At 42.2% G+C, this 23682-nt stretch overlaps 1 protein-coding gene across 1 annotated transcript in view; it reads left to right on the top strand.

Moving 5' to 3' along the window:
• The first annotated feature begins 8038 nt into the window (after nt 1-8038).
• The window catches only part of AK5 (adenylate kinase 5), a 147650-nt gene continuing 132006 nt past the window's right edge, over nt 8039-23682 (top strand). Inside the window, exons 1-5 of the mRNA XM_077824575.1 lie at nt 8039-8098; nt 10825-11011; nt 12409-12576; nt 16859-17028; nt 17143-17256. Of these exons, the coding sequence (XP_077680701.1) occupies nt 8039-8098; nt 10825-11011; nt 12409-12576; nt 16859-17028; nt 17143-17256 (699 nt within the window). The remainder of the gene's footprint in view (nt 8099-10824; nt 11012-12408; nt 12577-16858; nt 17029-17142; nt 17257-23682) is intronic.

The raw sequence follows: 23682 nt of genomic DNA, 5'->3' as shown, positions 1-23682 counted from the left end.
AATTTACGCTATCGGAGAAGCAGGGAGAGCCTATCTTTAAACCCTTTGACTTGACTGAAGACAGTTACAAAGATTACTATGAAAGGGTTTTGGCTATGTTTGATGACCACTTTATACCACAGAGAAGTGTGGTTTATGAAAGGAAATGTTTTCACCAGAGAATTCAAGAACCAGGGGAATGTTTTATAAGAGCTCTGTGTGCATTGGCTGAAAACTGATTTTGGGAATGCAAAACAGGAAAATCTCAGACAGGCTGGTTATTGGGTTGACAGATAGAAACCTTTCACAGCAGCTACAATCGAAGAGGGATTTAACCATAGCCACAGCTATTCAGATAGTGAAGTGGTTTGAGCTAGTGAGACAGCAAAACCAAGACCAACTCAAACTTGAAAAAACAAGAAACTAGCTTAGAAACTATTAATAGATGCAGTATTAGTGCTAGGAGTCACTACCAAAAGCCCCCTGAGGCAAGGAGAAAGAACTCCCAGACTGAGAGGGACAAATTCCAGCCTACATGCACAATGTGTGGAAAAAGTCATATCCCAAGAGATGGTGCATGTGCAGCCAGAGGTGCATGGTGTAATACATGCATGACATATGAACATTTTGCAGCTGTTTGCTGCAGCTGCACCAAAGCAGTCAAGGAGCTGATTCACATGACACACAGTCAAGAGCATAGGCGCCGACTCCATAGATGCTCTGGGGCTGGAGCACCCATGGGGAAAAATTGGCAGCTCCCTGCCCCAGCTCGCCTCTGCTCCGTCTCCGCCTCCTCCCCTGAGTGCGCTGGGCTCCACTTCTCCCCCTAGCTCCTAGCACTTGCACCGTGAAACAGCTGTTTTGCGTGGCAAGCACTGGAAGGGAGGGGGGAGGAGGGGAAATGCAGTGTGCTCAGGGAAGAGGCGGGGCTAGGGCAGGGATTTGGGGAAGGGGTCCAATAGGGACAGGGAGGGGCGGAATTGGGGCGAGGACTTTGGGGAAGGGGTTGGAATGGGGATGGGGGTGGAGTTGGGGCAGGGATGGGGGCGGTGGGGCACAAGCACCCACCGGCGCCGGGGAAAGTTGGTGCCTATGGTCAAAAGCCATTGTTTCTGGAATCTATCACTTGTGATGACAGAGCCTGTCTAGAGAGTTAAACTGAATATTCATGGCAAGACTATTCACTTTAAAATTTACTCAGGAGCCGATGTCACATGACACAGTCATCTCAAAAAGGACTTACCATCACTTTCAACCTTTCCCAGAGCTGATGTCATATGACACATCTGACTCATCCTGGAGGTGTTATGAATTGCATGGGCCAGTTCACCAAACAATTTACAAAGTCAAAGGCTATACATTCAGAGTGCATGTGATTAAAGGATCAAAGGCCAACAGCCTTCTCAACTGCAGTGTAGCAGCCATAACGGGCCTAGTGAGATGTGGAAGAATTTGGAGAATTTGCTTATATGACTTTTGAAAGATGATCCAGTACAAGTCAACTTAAGAGAAAATGCCAGCTCATACAGTGCACAAACACCTCTACCAGAGAGAACATGGAAGAGACTAGCTACAAATTTATAGGAATTCAAAGGACATCATTATCTGGTCATCATGAACTATTTTTCCAGGTATATACAAATAATATACTTGACAGACATAACATGTTGCAATTTTATTGAGAAACTAAAGTGCACTTTTGCTCACTTTGATATTCCAGAACAACTTGTGATGGACAATGGACCACAATTCACTGCAGCAGAATTTAATTTTGAATGAAATATGATTTTCCTCATATTACTACCAGCCTTACCCACAAGCAAATGAAAAGGTTGAGAGAGCTGTACAGACAGCCAAGAAAATCCTACAGCAGGAGGATCCATTCTTTGCTCTTCTGAGTTATAGATCAACACCTACAGCAGCTGCTGGGTATAGTCCAGCACAACTCCTGATGGGAAGGCAACTCAGAACTATTGTTCCAGCTTTGGAAAATAACTTGTTTCCAAAGTGGCCAGACATGAAGAGAGTAGCCAAATTGGATAACAAGATTAAAAGAGCTTATGAACATTTTTACAACAGACATCACTCAGTTAGATAACTGCCACATCTAGAACCTGGTGACTGTGTTCATGTCAAATTGGATGAAGAAAAATGGACAGACAACTCCAGCAGTCATAAAGAAAAAAATTCAGCACCCAGATCATATATTGTTCTTTTTCTTTCTTCTTTTTCCTTTATGCCGCTTTTCCTGGTGAGTGTCGTGGCAGCAGCATAGAAAGTAGGGAGGTCCAGACCTCCCTTTCCTCTGCAACAGGTTTCTGCTCCTCCTGGGGTATTACCCAGCTTCCCAGGCCAGCCAGGAGATATAATCCCTCCAGCATGTCTTGGGTCAGCCTCAGGGCCTCCTCCCAATGGGACATGCCTGGTAGAGTTCCAAAGGAAGTCCTTCCAGGGGGCATCCTTATCAGGTGCCGGAACCATCTCAGCTGGCTCCTCTTGATCTGGAGGAGTAACGACTCTACTCCCAGGCTCTCCTGAATAACAGAGTTCCTCACCTTGTCTCAGAGAGTAAGCCCAGCCACACTGCAGAGAAACCTCATTTCCTTCACTTGTACCCATGATCTCATCCTTTCAGTCATCACCCAAGGTTCATAGGTAAGGATGGGGACATTGATCAACCTGTAAATCAAGAGCTTTGTCCGAAAACTCAGCTCCCAGTTCACCACCATGGATTGGTACAACACCTGTATAACTGCTGCTGCCTTACCAATCCACCAGTCGATCTCACGCTCCCACTTACCATCATTCATGAACAAGACCTCTAGATACTTCAATTCTTCCACTAAGGGCAGCTGCTCTCCCCTCACTTGGAGAGAGCAGTCCACTTTCTTCTGGGAGAGGACTATGACCTCACTACTTGCAAAGTGAAGGGTGAGGGTAAGGTGAGATGGCAGCAGGAGGTATGGACCACGATAGATTGGCCTTCCACAATGGAAACTGGTTCTAGATCATATGTGATCAAGACAAACAGTGGAGAGTTCAACAGAAACTGTCCACATCTACAGTTTGTTCCTCAGAAAGAACCATCAACAGAGCAAACTCTACAGCTGGGAGATGCAGAACAAGAAGACGACGACTCAAGGATTCCAAACCAGCCAGCCAGTTGTTGCAACTAATGAAAAGCCAGCTTAGCAAGTTGTTTTGCGTTCGGGTTGTATAATTAAAAAAAAAACAGTACAATTCAGAGGCATTTAACACAGAGATATGTACTGAACTTCAAAGACAGTATGATAGTGTAAATATTGTAAATGGCAGGAATGTAGAACTTAAATGGAGAGATGTAATGGAATGCTAAACTGTATTATACAGCTCAGCCACTAGGTGACAGTGTGTGTAAAATACGTTACAGGAGAACCTCAGAGTTATGAACACCAGAGTTACAAACTGATCAGTCAACCACACATCTCATTTGGAATCGGAAATATGCAATCAGGCAGCAGCAGAGACTAAAATATAAAATAAAAATGCATATACAGTACAGTACTGTGTTAAATGTAAACTACTAAAAAATGAAGGGAAAGCACCATTTTTCTTCTGCATAGTAAAGTTTCAAAGCTGTATTAAGTCAATGATCAGTTGTAAACTTTTGGAAGAACAGCCATGACGTTTTGTTCAGAGTTATGAACAGCCTCCATTCTCAAGGTGTTCATAACTCTGAGGTTCTACTGTATTTAAAATGAACCTCAGCCATACCTGGCAGAGCACACAAAGACCTTATGATGAACACATCTGGTGTGTATAAGCAAGTAGCTAGTCCATATCTGGTACAGAAGTACATGACACCTTGTCTTTCTAGTGTCTCACACTTACTAAAACCATGCCTTCTGTGCTGGAAGTCCTCACACATTAGTTAACAAAATGAAATCAATCAGCATAGCTTAAGTTATTTACAAAACCCTGACTGCTGTTTCCTACAACACAAAGATGCTTTCTTACTCTTCTAGTCCATTGGATCCATTGTGCATTAGCATTGTCCATAATAGTGGACTATATGACATCTAGAGGTTTCTTAAATAGACTTAACGCTACTGATGGAATTATTCCTATAACAACCTATTTTATTCTGTATTTCAGCTTTTTAGGACAAAGGAAGTTGCCCATTTTTATCCTTTTCAAAGAAGAGTGGTAAACTACAAACTTTAGTTTTTCAAGCTTCTGTAAGTAAACAAAAACAAATGGCTTCTGGGGTGCCAACTTATGTTTACACCTGTGGGATTTAACTAGTGCTTCTGAAATAGTGTTAAACACAAATTTTCCTTGTACTGTATTTAAACAATGTTCAGGACCAGTTTGGTTGCAGCTGTTATTGTCAATAATGAGTATTTTTCCATGTGAGAGAAATATGCCTGCAGGTAAGACATTACTCAGCCAGGTCAGTAGAAGTTGGAGCAGGTAGAATTTCTCTCTCTGATGCAGGTCAAACAAATAGAAAAATGATTCCACAAAGAATTTCAAAACATTGAAGCTGGGTTGTTGGGTTTTTTTTGGGCGGGGGGGAGGGAATTCAAAATAGACCTGTTTTTCATGAAAAATGTCAATATTTTTAACAGAAATGATCACAAATTATATTTTGTTTTTGAAGTCATTATTGTAATTTTCCTTTTCTTGAAACCCAGGGTTTTATTAAATGAAAAAAATTCAAGTAATTTTGAACATAATGTGAGATTATTTCAAGAAAAAAATTGAAATTTTCAATCTCAACAATTTTTCACATAAAGGTTAATTATTGAGAAAAGACAACTTTTATTGTAAAAGATTTCATAAAAATATTCACCGGATCTAATAAGAATTCGATCCCTCTACCTTAGAAATATTTGAATAGATTTAATTCAGTAAATTACCTGAGTAAAGCATGCCAGTGTAAACCCCACTTTGCACTAGAGCAGCTTGCACTAATGCAAGTAGCTACATCAATGTAGTCTGTGCACCATGTGATTTAAATTCCATGGTGTTTCTGGGTTACATTTTGGTGTTTCCTTTGCTGTACCTGTTACAGTTTGTTATTGCAAGTGAATAACTGTAGATTTAGTAACCTCTAGATGTTTGACCTCAGTGTAACAGGGTTCACTGACCACTAGGGTGCCTCCTCCTAGCTGCTGTGGGGATTAGAGCCTTCAGAGTCCAACAGCTCCTTCCATCACTCATGCCATGGTCCCTCTTGCTCTTTCTGGGATTTTGCATCCTCCGACTTCATGACTTGCTCTTCATGGCTTGGCCCTCCAACCAGGTCCCTATAGTTCTTCCCTTCCAGATAGCAACATCTCATTGGACAACAACAGAGGCAGCCTTCTGCTGTACTGTCCAGTCTGTACCACTTCCCCAGTGGCTGGTGTGGGAACCCAGGCCCACCCTCTACTTCTGGTTCCAGCTTGGGGACCTTCAAATCAGCATCCAAGTTCTGCAATATCCCACCTTGCTGTCATTTCCCTGAACCTTTTCCTATTCTGCCTCTCCCAGGCTTTTGCTCCACCATCCTTTTGATAAACCCTTCCTTCAAGCCCGTATCCCTGAGGTTTCTATTTTCCCCAGGCACCCTCCCTCTCTAACATCCAGAGAATAGTGCAAACTCCCTCACGGTAGCCCTGTTCTGCTGCCAGCTTCCTAGATTTTTTACTAGCCCTGCCTACTCCTTCTCAGCTGGGCTCCATCATCATTCAGGGGTTACTTAGGCCATCTAATTCCCTCAACTGTGGCCTATTCATTTAGCTGACCCCTTCTGATCCTCATTAACCCCTTTTAAGCTAGTATGGGATGAACACCCCATCACACTCAGTATTTACGGATGATGTGTCAGATGACACACATTTCAATCCCTCCAACATACACAAAAATGTTAACTGTTCTAGGAATGAGTAAACAGAGCTTTTTTCCAACTTCTCCCATACAGTTCCAGATGCCCATTGCATTCAAATGCATCATGTTAAAAGTGGAAGTAGCATATCTGTCAACACCACCTCTGGAAGAGGTGACATGTTGGTTTTTCCTACACAGTAGCATTGTATTTCCCAAGTCTCTTACACAAATTCATGGTGGAAATATGGTTGTCCCAGCCCCAGTAGCTAGAGATTTCCTTTGGAAATACCCCAGTGCCACATAAGGTGAGGATGGTTTTTACCAGGGAGATGGGACCAAGATATATCCACTTTACAAGGTGTGTTGGAAGCAGGCTTTAACACCTGTCCCCATTTTGACTGTGGTATTGTAAGGAAAATTAAGCTTTTCAGATTGGACACCTTGCATCAAGCCCTTGCAAAGGACCCTGTACCCGATGCTAAATTAATTATCTAACTTCATGACTAGATATGATTATTGCGGGACAAGACAACATTTAGCGCTTTCTGATATGGTAAGTCTAGTCCTTGAAAATGAACCGGTGACCTGCAGCATTTGATAGTCCTAAAAAGAGTATCTAGGCTGCCTTGACTCAATAGCAAAGCTTGCCTGTGAACACAACCCTTCCTCACTTTGGCACCCACCCAATCTGGAAATCTTATTCTAAAGAGTCCCAAGAGCTTGGCTGGGATCATCGATCACATAGAGGAGGGGAGGCGCTGGGAGATTTAACTGGAACTGAGGTAGTTACTCACTGGTAAGTGCACATGGATTTCACCACCGTGTTTACAGGTACCTGCCCTTGCAGCCTCCCTCTCCCTATCTCTTTAGTACCACAGGCACGTATTCACAAACACGTTCATACGCCGGCTCATCCACAGACACACTCATAGAATCATAGAATATCAGGGTTGGAAGGGAGCTCAGGAGGTCATCAAGTCCAACCCCTTGCTCAAATCAGGACCAATCCCCAATTTTTGCCCCAGATCCCAAATGGCCCCCTCAAGCATTGAACTCCCAACCCTGGGTTTAGCAGGCCAATGCTCAAACCACTGAGCTATCCCTCCCCCAAAAACAACAATACATTTTTCACAGGAGCTACTTAAGAGGGTATGTTGCTATTTAGTTAATATAGGATTTATCCAATTGGAGTAATCGTGGGTATAACTGTAGAGTACCAGGGTTGGAAGGGACCTCAGGAGGTCATCTAGTCCAACCCCCTGCTCAAAGCAAGACCAATCCCCAATTTTTGCCCCAGATCCCTAAATATCCCCCTCAAACACTCACATCCCTGGGTTTAGCAGGCCGATGCTCAAACTACTGAGCTATCCTGTCCCTACCCTCCACTCACATCCCTTCCTCCATTCTCAGCCCTCCACTCACACGGAGATGGCACAGATGTATTTTCTGATGACTGCAATAACTAAGCGATGATTTTCCACTGGTTGGGAGCATTTCGGGTTGCCACTGGAGGCCCCCAGTAACAGCAGTGTCCCAGTTACACACGTGTATTATTAACTGCACTGAGTACCACGGCCAGAGGTCGGAAGCTCAGCTGGTGCCCGTACTGCGCGTCCTGGACTTGGGTTGCAATCTGCACTGGCTGCATTGCAGCCTATAAAACTTTCCTGACCACTGTGGTCTGCTGGAAACGCTTTCGATCCAGCGGACCCTGTGCCCCTCCTCGCCGTCTACAGACTACATGCCCTGGCAGATCTGTGCAGCGGGGAGGGGGACTGGGGCTAGGGGGATCTCCTTTGGCACGTACAGGTTAATAACCCAGCTGTAAGGTGGCCGCATTTGGCTGCCTACCGGTGCCTGGAAGCGCTGAAAGGGGCCGTGCCGTGTGCGCGATGCAGCCCGCAGGAGGGGGTGTGCGCTGCTCAGCCACCCACTCACACCGCCCGCTTGAGCTGTGGAGCGCGCCTGGCTCCCGCGGCACACGGCTGGGCGGCCGCAGCGGTGCTCAGGGGAGCTGGGGAAGGGGCTGGCTCTGCCTCCTCTCGCTCGTCTCTGCCCTCCGGAGCGGCCACAGCCAGTGGCCTGAGCCGGCGCCGCGCTGCAGCCCTCGGCTCCTGCCGTGGACACTGGAGAGAGGAGGCCCCCCGGGGCCGGGGGAGGAGCAGCAGCCGCGGAGCCGTCGCCCCCCTCTCCGGCAGCCGGCGGCATGAACACCTGCGATGCCAAGGAGTACCTGGCCCGGAGGGAGATCCCGCAGCTCTTCGAGGTAAGGGCGGAGCCCAGTGACCGCCCCGAGGAGCGGAGCCCGGGCAGGGGACCGATTCCGGGGGCCGCTTTCCCGGGGCGGACCCGCGTGACTCCGCCGGATCCATCCCGGGGCGCCGAGAGCCCGTCTGACCCCGGCCCCGCAGTCCCTGGGCTGCCAGCTCCCTTCGTGCGCCTTGGGCCGGACCCCAGCGCGGGAAGGGGGGACTGAGCCAGCCAAGTGGGGCAGGGAGGGCAGGAGGGAGGGGGCCAACGGGGGCCCGAAGTGGAGGGGAATGGGCAGGATACACGGGGACAAGGGGTGCCCGGATGGCTGGGGAGGTGGGGATGAGCAGGAGAGAGGGGGTCAAGGCGGGCCCGGAGTGGGGGCGGGATGAGCAGGAGAGAGGGGGCCAAGGCGGGCCCGGAGTGGGAGCGGGATGAGCAGGAGAGAGGGGGCGAAGGGGGGGCGGAGTGGGGACAGGATGGGTAGGAGGGAGGAGGCGAAGGGGGGCCCGGAGTGTGTGTGGGAGAGATAAGCAGGAGAGAGGGTGTGAAGGGGGAGCCCGGAGTGGGGGTAGGAGGGAGGGGGCCAAGGGGCCCGGAGTGGGGGGGATGAGCAGGAGAGAGGGGGAAAGGGGTGCCCGAGTGGGGGCAGGATGGGTAGGCGGGAGGGGGCCAAGGGGGGGCCCGGAGTGTGTGTGGGGGGGAGATGAGCAGGCGTGGGGGCAGGATGGGCAGGGCCGGTGGGGTCCTAGGCTGGGCGGGAGGAGAAGGCTGGAGCCCGCTCCCCGTCCCAGAGCCAGTAGAGAGGGGACGGAGCCCGCTCGCGTAGCCCGAGGGCCGGGGAAGGCATCTGGGCTGCGCTTCTACCACTCGACCCTGTTCCTCAGCTGGAGAAGGGCCGGGCGGGGCGTTGCCGCGCCCGCCCAGTCTGCGCCGGGCCAGGGGCGGCCCTGCAGGTGACCCTGCTGCAATCATGGGCTTTCTGGCTCCTCGGACCGGGCTGGGTTTGCCTCATGCCGCACAGAAACACCCCCGCCCTTCCGCTCAGGGCTCCGGTCCCAGCCTGGCCAGCAGCCGGGAACTAGGGAATATGTGTGTCAGTCACATATTCCACGTAACTCTGGGGCGCTTTGTCAGCCTTGGCTGGAAGGCGTAATGTGCATGCTATTATTATCTCTTCCGTGATCATTTTGTCCTTCAGCCAACAGTAGAAAACGTCGTGTGTGACCAAACCCTTTTTAAAAAAATAGGTTTTAAAAAAATCCACTTAGATAAAACCCATATGCCCAATGAGTTCCTATAGAAAAATGAAATTATTGTCTAGGAACTCAGGCATAAATGATCAATTCACTGACTGATCGATAACCCAGACTATTTCATGAGAGTTTTTTAAACATAAAATTGTTGAAGTGGTTTAGTGCAAGCTACCTGGTGTATCTGTTAATCAATATTAATTTGCTTTTTCCAGTACAATGTGGATTTTTCCACCGAGTAAACCATCTCCTGTCTGATCTGTATGAAAATATTATTTTTATACTGTTTGAAACAAGGCTTTCCCTATGAATGATTGAAAAGACATATATATAGGGCAAAGGCTATGTTTATGTTTTATTCATAAGTTTTAAAAATACATGGTTTAATTATGGATACAGGCAATTGTGCATCTAGAGAGATGCAAGACTTGTGTTAGCAAATAAAAGGCTCTGATACTACAAAGGTATGCATTCTTCCACAGAAATATGTACATAGTTGCAATGCTCAGTTATTTGATTATACAAAAGGTGTAACTCATACATACAAATATTTACTATATTATAAATGCAAGTGCATATAAAAGCAACATTTAAATATATAAACTGTAGCTATAAAATAACACTTGGAGAAATATTGAAACATGAATGTAAGGTATTTTCATGTATTATACTATAGCACCAAATTTTATGCACACTAATCAAGGAAAGCTGAAAAATGCAATGGAAAGGACTACATCCTAAAGCATATGTTAAAAGCTAGGAGTAGGAATTGCCATATTGGAACTAATGGTCCATCTACCCATGTATCCTTTCACCAATCCTGTCTGCTCCAGAAGTGGTTATAACACCCCATAATCCACCCTACCCTTCATACACATTTATCCTGGACCAATTAGTGCAATACTACAATTAATACTACACAATGGACATTTTCTAAATGACTGTAGCTGGTGGTCAGTTCAGCTTCTTATACCACATCCATCAACATGATGTTTGAATACCTATCAGGGCTTTTAAGATCTATCTAGTTTTTATTATATAGTGTTGTCTCTCGAACATTAATATGAGCAAAATGTTTGTAGTCATACTGGTTTTTCAGAAAATTATAAATTTTTATTGAACTAACAAGTAAACTAGAAAACATAAGCTTTAGGGCTTATCTAGCTAGTACCAGAAACACTATATATATTTGACAGTCAGAGATGTAGTTCTAAGAAAGATTAAAGAAAACTTGTTACTATTTTCTGCTTTCATTCCATTTGTAAACAGGAAAATAAAGACATACCTAGGAGCCTTATGTTCTAAGTCGTATTGGTGACCTCAGTAGGCCCAAATCCTACATTCCTTTAATGCTCCGAACATCGACTTGAACTGGAGATTTTGGGGGTGCAGGGAATGCAGAAATGGGTGCAATAAAATTCAGAATACAAGCTTGTGTTTATTTTTATAACCTTGGAACTATAACTTATTTTTGGATGTTATGTTTCAGAGTCTGTTGAATGGATTAGTGTGTTACAAACCTGATGACCCAATAGAATATCTGGAAGGCTGTTTACAAAAAGTGAAGGAACTGGGAGGGTCAGAAAAAGTGAAATGGGACACATTTGTTAGTCAAGAAAAGAGGACATTACCACCGCTCAATGGAGGACAATCAAGAAGATCCTTTTTCAGGAATGGTAATGTATATCCTTGAGCTGAATATTTTGTGTATCAGTGTAATATTAGGCAGTTTCAGATCCACTATTTAAAAAATGTATATGTACACAAGTTTTATTTTGTACTGCTATGACAAATTAGATGTTACATTTCTTTGGGGGAAAAGTTGTAGAAATACAGACATATATATGCCAAAATATTTTAAACAAATGTGCAAGCAATTAATGAGCAGTTAATTAAATAAACTACCATTGCAGGTTTATTTTAAAACTACTTTCAAGCGTGGTTGTTGTTTTTTGGTTTGTAATAGTGGGTGGATTGTTATGTTTTCTCATAATGATTGTTATATAGGGGGAAAACTGATCAAAATTATGCCTCCTATGATGAAGTAGTTTGATGCAGAGTGGGAAGTGTGTTGTCAAAGCCATGGTTCCTGGAGGCATTGTTCCTCAACTGGTGTTTGGGGAAGTGCTCGGGGATGCAACCCTTGCCAACACATTTGAAAAGGGGCATCCTGGTGCTCGATGCATAGGAAATGCAGCTTTGCGGATGCAGATGCATGCTCTTTCCCTTGCTGCTAGCACTCTTGACCGTGCCATAATTGGCCACCATAATCCTGCAGCTAAACGATGAATGTTTGTTGTGTGGATATGCTACATCTACATATAGACATAATTCAGCTTCAGATCTTTACAGTATTTGGGCCAAATCTTTAACTGGTCCTCTGGAGCCACACACTCATTGACTTCAGTGGACCTACACTGCTTTACACCAACTGAAATTTTGTCCCTTTATGTTATAAGCAGTTATTAGAGCTGTACATTAATTTACTAACTATAACATATATGAAGAAATGATTACAACTGGTGCTTCTCAGTAAATCTAAATCTGTCATATCAATACATGCCATTCATATATTAGTAACATTAATGATCAGTAATTAGTTCCTTTTCAAGTTGCCATAGTTATTCCTTCTACCCAATATCTTTATGCAACATGAAAGGAGTTTCCACTCCCAAAATCATGGATTCCAGGTGATCTACAGGAAATGAGGAGGGCCATCTGCTCAGAGGCTTGTGCCTTCCTGCTGTCTGCGAGGGCAGATTTTCATTGAAGAATAAAAGTACTTTGCCATAAATGCAAGCTTGTAAATTTAAAAAGACACTCAAGATATCTTATAAACTAAGAACTAATTGTTTAAAATTGAATAAACCAGCTGAGTGGAGAGACTCAATACCAAATACTTCTAGTAAGTAAAATGGCACTTGAGATATTGAAGAAATTTTGTTACCACCATATTTCTTAATATAGCAACACTAGTCTTCTTTGTGTCAACCTCATGTAATAAAAAAAATGCAAGTAATGTTGACTTTACTATTTATTTCCACTTTTTCCCATTTATTTTATTGTTCTGCAGTGATGCCTGACAATCCTAACTTTCCTTATCGACGATATGACCGACTCCCTCCAATCCACCAATTCTCCATAGAAAGTGACACAGATCTTTCTGAAACTGCTGAGCTAATTGAGGAGTATGATGTATTTGATCCTACAAGACCTCGACCAAAAATCATCCTTGTCTTAGGTATGAAGGCAAAGTGAGGGTCAATTGTTTGACAAACCCATATTATTATTCTCTCTGCACTGATATTTATAGTGTGAATAAATCAGATGCCTACAATGTTTAAATGTAAACTTTCTACTTCGGTTAGGTAAAGAATATGGTCCAAGTGCAAACTATGTCTCAGGTTTGGTTGCTGGATAAGAAAATATAGTTGTCCACAGAAAAGGGAACTGTAAAATTAGATAAGCTATATCCCTTGAGAAGAAAATACTGGTCTCATATGACCTGCGCTTAAAACTCCTTGATGCATTAAATAACCAGCATATCCTGTTTGAGTGAAAGCCTGCCTCTTCAGCCCACTACTTTGATAAATTCATCTCTAGCTACACTCAGCCAGTTGTCTGATGTGCTCAGTAAGAACGAACTACTTAATTACACATTTTTCACAAAATTCAGCATTGCTTGTTGCTTTGTGGCATTTGCAAGCAAACTGATAATTTTCAACCTCAGGTAAGATATGCTAATCAATCAGTATACCTATAATTTAAATCCAGGTCAATAGTTTGTCCAGTGGACATGAAGCATTTGCATTTCACTTGTCTGGATTACGTTTTTTGTTGTCAGGGTGTTCTATTTCCATGTGCCAAGAGGTCCTGATTTCCAAATGCCATATCAGGGCCTGATTCTCCAATGCTTTGCACCACATCTAGTCATTTATACCTGTGCAAAATGAAATTGCTGCCAAATCAGATTTCTCCTCTCAATTACACTGGTGGTAGTGTTTTGTGCCCATTTTGCATTTACTTTGCATATGTGTAAATGACTACACAAGGTGCAAAGCAGTGAAGAATCAGATTCTGAATCTAAAAGGACTTATATTAAAGGGAACAAATGCAATCTCCATGAGAGAGGATACTGTGTGTGTCTCCTCTACGATATACAGCAGAAGCGCTGAGAACAAAATGTCTGCTGAACTCTGCACACAGGGAGAGTTCTTAGAAATGTAAAGGGCAATACACATAAAACAAAAAAGCATCACATTTTAATAGCTACTGGTGCATACCCCTCATACGGCTGCTAGACAATGATGTTTTCCTCAGCCTGTTGCTCTTACTTTCTAATGCAGAAATCAAAACATGGGAAAATTTCAGAGCCTTCATATTCTTTGAGCTCTATGACCTTCAGCAGATAGAGAAGTAACACAAATGTCTTTTATTTTTCTTATTTTAACAAATAGATGGCCGTCCTTTTCATAAGAGAGCAAATCCAGGCCTCTCTACTCTGTGGCCATGGAAGGCCCTCATGCAGTGGAATCAATGTGGTTCCATTGCACAAATGAAGTGGGTGAAGACTGGATGTAGGTGAAATGCACAGTGTGCGTGCACTCCTGGAACAGGGTGGAGTTTTCTCCAGTGCGTGCTTCCTGCCTCATGGCATGTAGGGAGCAAGGGATGGGTGTGTCAAGGTTCTTTCCCCACTCTGAACTCTAGGGTACAGATGTGGGGACCTTCATGAAAGACCCCCTAAGCTTATTCTTACCAGCTTCGGTTAAAAACTTCCTCAAGGTACAAACTTTGCCTTGACCTTGAACCCTATGCTGCCACCACCAAGCATGTTAAACAAAGAACAGGGAAAAAGGCCACTTGGAGACGTCTTCCCCCCAAGCCCTACACCCCCCCTTTCCTGGAGAAGGCTTGATAAAAATCCTCACCAATTTGCATAGGTGAACACAGACCCAAACCCTTGGATCTTAAGAACAATGAAAAAGCAATCAGGATCTTAGAGGAAGAATTTTAAATTAAAGAAAAAGTAAAAGAATCACCTCTGTAAAATCAGGATGTAAAATCATTACAGCGTAATCAGATTCAAAACATAGAGAATCCCTCTAGGCAAAACCTTAAGTTACAAAAAGACACAAAACCAGGAATATACATTCCATTCAGCACAACTTATTTACCAGCCATTTAAACAAAAGGAAATCTAATGCATTTCTAGCTAGATTACTTACTAACAAGTTCTAATACTCCATTCCTGATCTGTTCCCGGCAAAAGCATCACACAGACAGACAGACCCTTTGTTCCCCTCCCCGCCCAGCTTTGAAAGTATCTTGTCTCCTCATTGGTCATTTTGGTCAGGTGCCAGCGAGGTTATCTTAGCTTCCTAACCCTTTACAGGTGAAAGGGTTTTGCCTCTGGCCAGGAGAGATTTTATAGTTCTGGATAGAAAGGTGGTTACCCTTCCCTTTATATTTATGACAGGGTGCTGTGTGAAGATCTTTCTGTTTCCCATCTAAAGGGAAACTATGTAAGCAGCCCACAAAAGCTACTTCAGCCATTGGGCTGACTTGCCCCCATTGAATGGCTCTGAAGCTTAGCAGACAAAGAATCCTCAATGCATCTATACATCATCTGTTGGAAACTATCTCCAACATTTCAAATTCTGTACATTAATCCAAAAAATATCAACCAAATTCAATTTCCTCCCTCTTTGTAAACATGCTTGTCAACTTAAGTCATACCAAGGAACTAGGAACATCAAATCTGCAAAAGAGGAAAATAGATAATTATTTGACATGGGAAATAATTTTGTCCTAGTCCTCTTAACTTAGGAAAAGTTCAGAGAATAAACTCATTGTTTCATAAATCAGTTTGATATAAGGGTAATTTTCTGACTGATAAAAACTTACTTCAGATATGAGAAGGGGGTTGTGAACCTTTGATACCCTACAATTTGTGGCTTAATTATTTTTTTGGGCACAAAATGAAGATGAAAGCATAGAAATACAGGACTGCGTGCACTTCCTTTTTAATATGTGTTTCATAGCAAAGGAAAGTTTTCTTGAGGATAAGAGTGAAACCCTCCTCTGTTCAGCAGGCTGTGTGGTTTCTTTCAGCTCTTTTGAAAATTTAGGAGTAAAGATTGAGATTTTCCAGTATTAATAAAGGGGATATTAATGGGTGATCTTTTTCCTAGTTCTTCACATCAAATATCCTGTGCAGCTCTGATAGAATAAGGCAAACTTTTTCCTCCATCACCAAATTTGCTATATCAGACAATATTATCTATATTTATTCTGCCTGTTAATTATTGCTCTGTTGCAGTTAGGTGATTTCAGGAAGATTTTGAATCTCCCAGTTGAAGGATAGGGAACTGAATTGACTGTCCCTCTTTGGCAACTCTGTTCAACCTTTAAACCTTGTAAAATGATTTGATTCCCAGTTGATAGGTGCTTTATAAATAGATACCCTGTTGCCAGTAAATAAAGCCTTGCAAATTCATAATAGTATATTTAAAATTACTTACAATATATACAGGGCTAAATTCTGCCATCCTTATTCTCACTCAGTAGTTTCTCACTCCACCAGTAGTCCCACTGATTTCAATGGCAGAATCTAGCCCATAAAAACTGGCCACTACTATCTAACCCTAAGTCATACTATTTTGTTGCACATATGGAGAAATATCCTAGGGTGTAATCTTTCCAACAGATATTTGTTAATTATATAAATCCTTAAGAAAGGTTTATGGGACTAACATAGGTGATATAAGGAAGAGATACGTTATTCCTCATAACCAGTTCGTTATCTGTTATCTCAGATATTAATATTTGCTTCCACTGTATTACTTTATTTTAAAAAGTACACAGAAGAATAAAACTAATTCTAAATGGTTCTAAAATTCTTGGGGTACCTGAAGTGTGTATGCTTTGACAGAAATCATTACATATACCAATTCGCTAAAACCTTCTCCACTCATTTAATATTTCGAAGTATGTTAATTTTACAAACTCTAGAATTTTCTGCAGACATATTTAGGAATAGACATTGATACTCCTATTCCATGAGTAGTTCCATTGACTTCAGTGGGACCACTTGTAGACTAAGGTACATTTTTAATGTGAATAAGGGAATATCTGTCCCTCCATTTGAATTCTGTTATAGCTTTCCTTAACCGAAATGGAGAAGAGGCCTTGATACTCTTCTTCCTTACACTTGTATAAACCAGGAAAAGCTCCACTAAAGTGGTTAGTAAAGGGAGGTAAGTGAATGGAGAATCAAGCCCAGAAAGAACAAGCTCATCTGTTTTTTTGACTCATGCAAATATTCTATTTTAGATTGTTAACTTTAGGTTCAGTCCTGCAATAAATCCACTTCCACTGAACTTTGATGAGAGTGCTAACCATGGAACAACTGTAGGATTTGATTTGAAAGTACATTGGGAAATTGGTGCTGATGACAGAGATGTCATAGTGAATTTGACATTCCGAATGAAAGCTCTATTTTTTGCTTATCTTTACAATAGGTGGCCCAGGAAGTGGGAAGGGAACACAAAGTTTGAAAATAGCAGAACGTTATGGATTTGAATACATATCAGTTGGTGAATTGTTAAGGAAGAAGATCCACAATACAAGCAGCAATAGAAAATGGAGTCTGATTGCTAAAATAATTACTACAGGAGAACTGGCCCCTCAGGTACAACTCACCTAAGAAATACCATCTTTTTGGTATTTATTCTGTAAAGATTTTTACATGCTGCATTAATATGCATCACCAAAAAACTTTTAAAACTATTTCTCTCCATGAAAGGAAACGACCATAACTGAGATAAAGCAGAGATTAATGCAGATTCCTGATGAAGAAGGCATAGTTATTGATGGATTTCCAAGAGATGTTGCACAGGCACTCTCCTTTGAGGACCAAGTAAGAGACTGTCTTTATTCTTAAGAAAACTTATGTGTCTCATATCATTGTTAAGCTTCTTGAAATTAATGAGTAGATTCTCAGCATTGCTCTTTAAATCTTTTCAAATACATAATTACAATTGACAAAAGGTCACTTTCTTGGCATATACTTTAGGGTATGAAGACAGAAAATTCTGTAAAAAGACAGAATGTGATAGTGGAACCAATAAGCCTAACCTCCCGCTGATGTAATGAAAATCCTCCCAAATTCAAGGAAAAAAATCTAACAATTTTCTTACATCATTTAGGAAGGGAAAAAAGTTATCCTTTAATATTTAATTGTACAATTTAAATGTTCATTAAGAGAAACACATTGTAGTCAATGAATTCCTTCACAATCAAGGACGAATGGTCTCAAGGTTATTCTGAGGTGCTGAAAAGACTGGAACAAATGCTAAGATTAAAATTGCCTGCATTTTTGTGAGCTCACTTAATCCAATAGTGGTCATCTCATTTTAGAAATAGTTGTCTGTTGGCTTGCCTAGTTTTGATTATTGAAATCAATTTAGTCAGATAAAATGATTGCGTAGTAAAGTACAGAGTCCTATCTGGATGACATAAACATGTATATAGACATGTATATAAGTTAATTAATCTAAAATATGTAAATGTAATTTCTACTTGGGTGCAGTGTTGTGAGGCAAAAAGTTATTTCATCTTCTGATTAAACACTGTAACATGTAATATTTCCTTATGGCCATATGCAAAGGTTACAATTCAGTATTGCATTTCTAGAGTGCTTTTCAAGCAAACCATTTCAGAGTGCTCCATAAATCACTAAAAGCACTAATTATCATTTCTGTACTTTGAATTCTAAATGGAATTGCCTCAATAGAAGTAACAAAAAGAAAGCAGCCTAATGAGGCTCTTCATTATTGCTCTTTTATAAGGTATAATTCTGTGTGAAGTTCAGAAAATCAAATTGAGAAAATTAAAAGAAACTGACAAAATAGTTATTATGGAAAACAGTTGACTGCCAGCTACATTTGCTTATAAATTAAAAAAGGAGAAATTTGTGGTTAATGTTAATTATTTTGGAAACTAAAAAAAGAATAGAAATTTAGTCCGAATCATCATTCAGTCAGTTTTTGTTTTCAGTAGACATTGTTTAAAATATCTTTTTATAATAAAATAGCAGTTAGTGTAAGCAGGGTGGTGTTATTTGAAGAGAGTTATGCCAAGCAGGTGACCATTATATATAAGGTTTATGCATTACATAACATACTTACAGATATATAAGAATAATGATCATACAGTGTAAGTACATACATTATTAAAAATTGGGCCTTATTCTTATTTACTCTAAGACAGTGGTTCTCAACTCTGGTCCACTGCTTGTTCAGGGAAAGCCCCTGGCGCGCCAGGCCAGTTTGTTTACCTGCTGCATCCGCAGGTTTGGCTGATTGTGGCTCCCACTGGCCGCGGTTCGCCGCTCCAGGCCAATGGAGGCTGCAGGAAGCAGCGCGGGCCGAGGGATGTGCTGGCCACCCTTCCCGCAGCCCCCATTGGCCTGGAACGGTGAACCGCAGCCAGTGGGAGCCGCGATCGGCCAAACCTGCGGACGTGGCAGGTAAACAAACCAGCGCGGCGCACCAGGGACTTTTCCTGAACAAGCGGTGGACCAGAGTTGAGAACCACTGCTCTAAGACTATTTTACATTTTTGCTCAAGCATTGTAACTTGGCCTTAAAGGCCTAAGGCCCCATTACACTGCCAAAGCCTTACTGTAATTGAGAATCAAGCCCAGCATATTTATTCATCTCACTATGAGCCTTTTGCCCAAGTCTGTATATGTATTTATTTCTTTAAGAACATGTGGTCTGATCCTGCAGTCTTTGTGCACTAAAATCTCCCATAAACATCAAGGGAAAACTTGAGTGTGCAAAGATAGCAGGAGTAGACCGAGAATTAACATTTTAAAACTGTATAACACACTGATGATTGTCAACAACAAAAGATAAATCGTATATTAAAATCTAATAAGCAGGACAAAGAGGAAAACTCAAAACACTATCACCAACCAATTAAATGTTTAAAAAATAACAGAACTAGAGAAAATTAAACAGTAATAAGGCATTTTACAGACAAGGTCCCAGATTCAGCTAAGCATTTAAGCAAGTGTTTAACTTTAAGCATGAGTAATCAATCACTATTTAACAGACCACTTAGGTTCTTTATTGTACTGGGTCCAATGAGAACAAAGTCCCTTCCCTGAAGAGTTTATTGTAGCTTACAGATGAATGATGACAAATGGCATACAACTAAAAGCAGTGATTTAGTGGTGAAACGGAGGACGCTTCTTGGTGCTATGACTTTGTTGTTTGATTCTGTTGTTGGCAAGGGAAGAATGAAAAGAGATGGGAGTGGAGCAATAGGCAGGAACTACACTGCACGGGTTCTTCATACCCCAACAACTATCCTACAGTGAAATTACCCATGTACATAGGACCAGCACTTGGCCTATAAGCCCTTACGCAGGGGTGCATTTCACTCTTAAAGATGTTGTGACTAATACCCCTATGCCTCTGTCAAGCCTGAGGGGGTGATGAGGGTAGCCACTGAAAAGTAAATCCATCTGCACGGCAAGGGAGCAGGAAGAGGTAAAGGCTCATTTGTGAACTCTTCTTTTGCTGCGTTCAAATATATCTTATTTGCTTTTTTTAAAATTCAATTGTCCTGTCAAAGTTCCTCTAATATGTGTTAAAGATACCCTTCTGGCAACATTGTTAGCTCTCATTGATCCTAGGAGACTAGGGAAACAGGGGGGGATGATGACAAATGCTAACTTGGGCTCTACCACAGACTTTCTGTGTGATAAACTTCAGTAAGCCACTTACCCTCTCTGTGACTCAGACCCCTCTTCTGTAGCATGAGGATAATAACTGAAGGGATGGCATAGTCTTCAGGCTAAAATTGATAATGTTTATAAAGTGTTTAGAGATCCTTAGGTAGAAAGTGCAGTGGAATTGTTAAGTACAAACTACTGAATGCTTCACAGTAATTTGTATAAGACTGCAATTTAAAAACATGACTCGTGTTTTCTACAACTTATAAATGTTTAAGCTTTCTTAATGGCTGTGTGTAGAAGCTATTCATAATTTATAAGGAAAGGGAAAAATTGTTCTCATTAGCCAAAAGTGAAAAGATGAGAAATAATGAGTTGAAGCTGCAGCAAGGGGCATTTTGATTAAATAAGACGACACTTCTTAATTAGAAGATCTATTAGGAAATAGAAAATGTAAGGGAAATGGTGAAATCCCCAGTAATGAAAATAATCAAATATTAGGCTGGAGTATGTACCCCTTATTCATGTTGGTGAATACCTACAGTTGGTGAATACCACCACAATTGACTTCAGTTCCTCTGAAGTCAATCAGACTATGCATGGGAGTAAGTGCCCACCAGTGTGAGTAAGGGGTGCACCATCTAGGTTATTACAATCAAATTTTAAAAGGTTAAATTTAATTGAACCATCAAGATGTACACATGCTCACAACAGGTGATCTTTTTAACAACCATTTCTCTTTCTCATCCCATCTCCACCTTATAGTTTGGCAACAGCATTCATCACACTGAATTTAAAATTACAAGACTAAACTCTTTAGAACAGTGGCTGTGTCTTGTTATTTATTCTATAAGGCACTTTGCACACTTCTGGGTGCTGTGAAATTAATAATAAATATTGTGAGTTTGTATTGGGATATGCAGAACATGCCACAGTACAGTGGATGTATAGATGACCCTCTAGGATCCCTTGAAATAGATAACATATGGATTTGGGGGAGGGACAACAATGAGAAGTGGGAACATAGTGTTGTAATAAATTCATCCCTTGTCATTTGTTATAATCTGTAGAATGCTGGGGATGGATATGTACCAGCCTGTAAAAGTGTGTAATTCCCAAAGGAGTGTTCACTTGTAAAGCAGCATTTTCACTGGAGTCCCCTCCTTTTGACACTGTTTACACAGACCTAATCACATTGCAAGAACATACATGATAATATCAGATCAAATGGGAGAGAATGAACAAGGAGACTTTGCAAAAGGGTAAATGGTTAAATTATGTGGAATTGGAGATTGATACAAATAAAGGAAACTGGGGAGAATGGGTAAAGCAGGAAGAGAGATTAAGTTGATGTGGAGAGGGTGGGATACAGAGCAATAAGCTGGGCAGGTTTCAAAAACAAACAGCCTTGTTTAATTCAATTAAACATTTTTGCAATAATGGGTCTTTTGGCATCAGAGGCAAACTGAGAGGGCCTGCATAGGTGCTCTGTGCCATTTGAACCCTTTCTTTGCTCTGCCTGTGAGATGTGGGGCAGTGAGGCTGAGGAAGATGTCTTGATAGAGTGCCCGCATAAGGGGCCTCTGTACCTAAGATACACCAGAGAGGCAGGCTCTGCACTGGCTCTGAATAGGCTACTGTGGAGAATGTTATCGGTTGCAGGCTGGAGGTGGGCCAGGAGAGGTTCCATTCTTATCAAAATCCGGTGCTCCAAAACTTCCATATGGGTGTGTGTAAGGGCACTGGCTGCTAGGCTATGGGCTGGAATAGTGACCAAAGAGAGGAAATCTGCCATATACACGCCAACTCTACAGAGTTCCGTGAATGAAAGAGATTTACTTAACCTCTATGCAGTGTTAGGGTATAAATGTCACTACAGAATCGTAGAAATGTAGGGCTGGAAGAGTGGTCATGTAGTCTAGCCAACTACACTGAGGCAGGATCAAATATACCTAGGCCAATGCTGACAGGTGTTTTTTCCAACCTGTTCTTAAAAACCTCCAATGATGGAGATTCCACAACCTCCTTTGGAATCCTATTCCAATGCTTAGTTAGATAGTTTATCTTAATATCTAACCTAAATCCAGGGGAGAAAGTAACACAGAAGACTTATTGGTACGGGGGCCCAGCTCCAGGTCCCTGGAAGGGGTGCGGCCTCAGGCAGAAGGGGCGGGGCTGGGGGTTAGCCTCCCCCAGCCAGCCCATCTGCGCTGCCTGGCCTGGGTTGCCCAGGGCTCCAGCAGTGATTTTAAAAGGGCCTGGGGCTCTGGCTGCTGCCATGGTAGCAGCAGTGGTGGCCGGGAGCCCCAGGCCCTTTTAAATTGCCGGGCTGCCCCTTTTACATCCTCCCCCCCACCGTCGGTGGCTCTGCCAGTAGGATCCCTACCGTCAGGGCCACCAACAGTGGGGGAAGGGGCAGTGATGTTAAAGTGCTGCCGCAGCAGCGCTTTAACGTCAGCTGCATTTGGGCCGGTACCGGTGGCTATTTCTTACCGGTATGCCGTACCGACCCATACCGGCCCACATTCACCCCTGCCTCAATCTCCCTTGCTGCAGATTAAGCCAATTACTTCTTGTCGTACCTTCAGTGGACATGGAGAACAACTGATCACAGTCCAGCTGTACTGCTACCTAGCCAGTTATTCCCCGGTTTGTATTTGTGCATTTGCTTTTTCCTTCCTGAGTGTAGTACTCTGCACTCGTCTTCACTGAATTTCATGTTATTGATTTCAGACCAATTCTCCAATTTCTCAAGGTCGTTTTGAATTCTAATGCTGTCCTCCAAAATGCATGCAACCCCTTCTAGTTGCTGTCATCCACAAATTTTCTATGCTTACACTCTACTCCATTATGCAAGTCATTAATGAAGGACTTGTGCCCAGTAATTACAAGGACAAGCTAATGGCTAATTGTCAGAAATGGCTCACCATACCAATAAAATACAAAGGCTAAGAGTAGGGAAAGCATTCTACCATTTTTGTTTGCAAGCACATGTAGAAATTAGTTAAATAAGTGCATGTATCCTCAGAAGCATCTTTAACATAATATCTGATATCAAAATTATGTGTATTTAATTAAAAATTAAACTTATTTGGTTTTCCAGCTCATATGGCTCAATTATGAAGAGTTAGCATTCTTTGGGCTTAAATCTTTTCTTTACTTAATCAAGAAATTACAAAATGCTACAGTATGAGCATTAACTACAATGTCTGCTCTTGCATGGACTTTTTATGTTAAAATATCCCATTGATAGTGAATTCTAGTTAAACTTCTGATGTATTTCCTCCTACTAACTTCAACACATTTCTTCTTGCCACTTCGGCTAATCCAAAAGCTTGATTCACTGAACTTCACATGCTCCCTTTTTGCTAGGACAAAATATAGTTGAGCCAAACAAACCCTATTAATGCTAATATTCCTGAACATAGGAATAGTTTAGAGATTATAGTATCTTCCAGTTATGTTTCCACCATCAGCTTGTTTGTGCCGCACAGCTACAATGTTCCCAAAGTAGTACTATGTAGAATTATATCAAAAACACAGTACATCTCAGCTAGTCAGAATGCCTGTAGGAAATGGGCATCTTCAGAGTACCCATAGA

Source organism: Eretmochelys imbricata, chromosome 8 (assembly GCF_965152235.1).
Source record: "Eretmochelys imbricata isolate rEreImb1 chromosome 8, rEreImb1.hap1, whole genome shotgun sequence".
Taxonomy (NCBI): domain Eukaryota; kingdom Metazoa; phylum Chordata; order Testudines; family Cheloniidae; genus Eretmochelys; species Eretmochelys imbricata.
Note: the sequence above shows the minus strand (reverse complement) of the source record. Positions and strands in the feature narration are given on the sequence as shown.